The sequence below is a fragment of the Miscanthus floridulus genome, chromosome 12 (assembly GCF_019320115.1).
Source record: "Miscanthus floridulus cultivar M001 chromosome 12, ASM1932011v1, whole genome shotgun sequence".
NCBI lineage: Eukaryota > Viridiplantae > Streptophyta > Magnoliopsida > Poales > Poaceae > Miscanthus > Miscanthus floridulus.
Window position 1 is genome coordinate 74327225 of NC_089591.1, and position 2218 is coordinate 74329442.

Here is a 2218-nt window from a genome sequence, read left to right on the forward strand (position 1 = left end):
GACTTAACGTTGTTAATTTGACTTAGCATGAAAGTAGAAATCATCAATTTTAATTACCTATGTGTACTAAATTTGTTTATGATTTTTTTAAGCGATCGTGGCTTATTAGCACAAACCACGTATTTGAAAGGTATCTAGGAAAATTCAATACTACTTATATGACGCAAATTTTTTGACGGTGCTAAAGCACGGATTAATGGTCAATGCAACCTGGCCGGCCGCTTATTGGAACACGTTCGCCAAATTAATCCTAGAGCTGACTATTATAGTAGCCACGTTTTGCGGGGCGGGGCGAGCGCGCCCCGCGTGCATTCTTAAACAAATCTGATATCCGCTCGTACGTGATCGCGTCGGATATTCGGATACATGGGATCCTCGGATTAGATGCGTGGTCCATGCTGCACGCCACAGAACGTGCTCGCGAGCTCCTTCCTCCATGCCGATCCGATGCGACGTGACCGGTGACCCAGAGCTGGGCTCTGTCGTCTTGCGCAAATAACGATTAGCAAGTGATCATTACTGAATAACATACGCAACTAACGAGAAGATTCTTAGATAGGGATTTCTCAACTGTATTCTACACGCACACAGTTCATATGTACTGCTGCCACAGTGCCACCACTAGTCGCTCCCTGCTGGACCTCTATATATACCCAGGGACTCTAGCGAGCTTTCTTCACTCCCATCCCATCCAGACAACAAAGCACAGCATCAAAGAACAAGAGCTTCTACAGCTCTTATTGCTTCTTCATACGTACGGGCACTGGTTACAATGGAGAACAAATCACCCTCCTCCTCATGCGTCAGCCCAGCGCCCACATCCACCATGTCAGCCGGCGAGAGCAGCTGGGCCATGCACATCGCAAACTTCCTGGCCTCGACGCCGCAAGACGGCATCAGAGAGATGGGCGATCAGCATGCAGCGGTCTCTGGCGGCAGCAGCTTCTCCTCCGGCTTCTCTTCTTCCTTCCATTCCTTTGGCGACGACGCCTCCTTCATCACGTCTGAGCTCATGTGTGACGACGACGAAGAGGATGAGTCCCTACAGGACACGGCCTGTTCTTCTGCAGCTGGCCACCAAAAGGTTAGCAAAAATATTCTCTGGTTAGGCCTAGGCCTTTTAATTTATTTCAAACAGTAGAGCACATAGCTTGTCTTCTAACGTGATTGTGGACTCTCCTTGTGCAGATGGCTACCATGGCAAATTTCGATATGAAGCAAATGGCACCCATGGATGCAAAAGAGTTCAACATGCCCTTGCTCATGGTATGCTTGCTCTACAGCCTTTAGACCTTTATACATATAATTTTTGAATGGTGATTAATTAGTTGCCCCTTGTTGTACTTACACCTGTGTGTTGTTGGAATATTGCAGGCCAAGTACTTGGAAGCTATGGGTTCAAAACAACAGGCGACTGGCGTGGATCAACAAGCCATCAATAGTTTTAGTAACAACGAGAAGGCGCTATATGAGAGTAATGAGCTGAGGAAGAAAGGGCTTTGCTTGGTCCCTATCTCTATGTTGATAAACTATCTCGGGTGATTCTTTTTCATGTATACCACCAGTATATTCAATGCAATGTATACAATTATTATAGTTCATACATCACGCTCTTCTGTCAGCTGAGAGAACCTACTCCCACCCAGCTGTTCAGCTGTCTGATCATACATACCATTCAAATAGGAAAAAAACACATATTCAACTATATTGGAAAACAACAAACAAGCAAAGCAGGATATTCAAGTTCATGACACTGAGAAAAACTTTGTATAGCTGGAACATATTAATTTTCAAAATTTAGGTAAACCCTGCAGTGCAATTGCTTGTCAGCAAGCAAGTTGAAAACATGTGTGCATATACCTTGTTTAAGCAGAAAAAAAAAACCGAATTTTTGTGCCATTATGCTCCTTGTAGTACTGAAATGCAAGGGATTAAACACCAACTAGTAGAACATAACAGCTTGGTGCTAGGGTGTGAACTACAAAATTAACAGTTTAAGAAAGTAATTGGCTATTTCAGTCAGTTTGCAGTCCACACGGATAGGGATGATTCCCTTACGTTAGTCCACACGTCAGTAATACGCGGTCACCAACTACACGAAAGCTGTAATATTGACCTCATGTCACAAGGAAGCTAGCATTTCTTTAATGAGTGACTAGTACCAAGAACCTGCTTAATCAGTCAGAATAAGCAGAAGGGGCATCGCTGACCTTCCAGA

General features: G+C 44.3%; 1 protein-coding gene across 1 annotated transcript; it reads left to right on the top strand.

Annotated features, from left to right (window-relative positions):
- The first annotated feature begins 640 nt into the window (after nucleotides 1–640).
- LOC136497587 (uncharacterized) lies at nucleotides 641–1912 on the top strand. Its single transcript, XM_066493442.1, has 3 exons — nucleotides 641–1084; nucleotides 1189–1266; nucleotides 1375–1912. The coding sequence occupies exons 1-3, from the start codon at nucleotides 773–775 to the stop codon at nucleotides 1540–1542; spliced, it is 558 nt and encodes a 185-aa protein (XP_066349539.1). The 5' UTR covers nucleotides 641–772; the 3' UTR covers nucleotides 1543–1912.
- Nucleotides 1913–2218: the final 306 nt, after the last annotated feature.

Bases quoted from the DNA above. Each gene is read 5' to 3' on its own strand.
- LOC136497587 (XM_066493442.1), top strand. From the start codon at position 773: ATGGAGAACAAATCACCCTCCTCCTCATGCGTCAGCCCAGCGCCCACA. The intron at 1,085-1,188 runs GTTAGCAAAAAT...CTCCTTGTGCAG, and splicing joins CTGCAGCTGGCCACCAAAAG to ATGGCTACCATGGCAAATTT. The intron at 1,267-1,374 runs GTATGCTTGCTC...GGAATATTGCAG, and splicing joins TCAACATGCCCTTGCTCATG to GCCAAGTACTTGGAAGCTAT.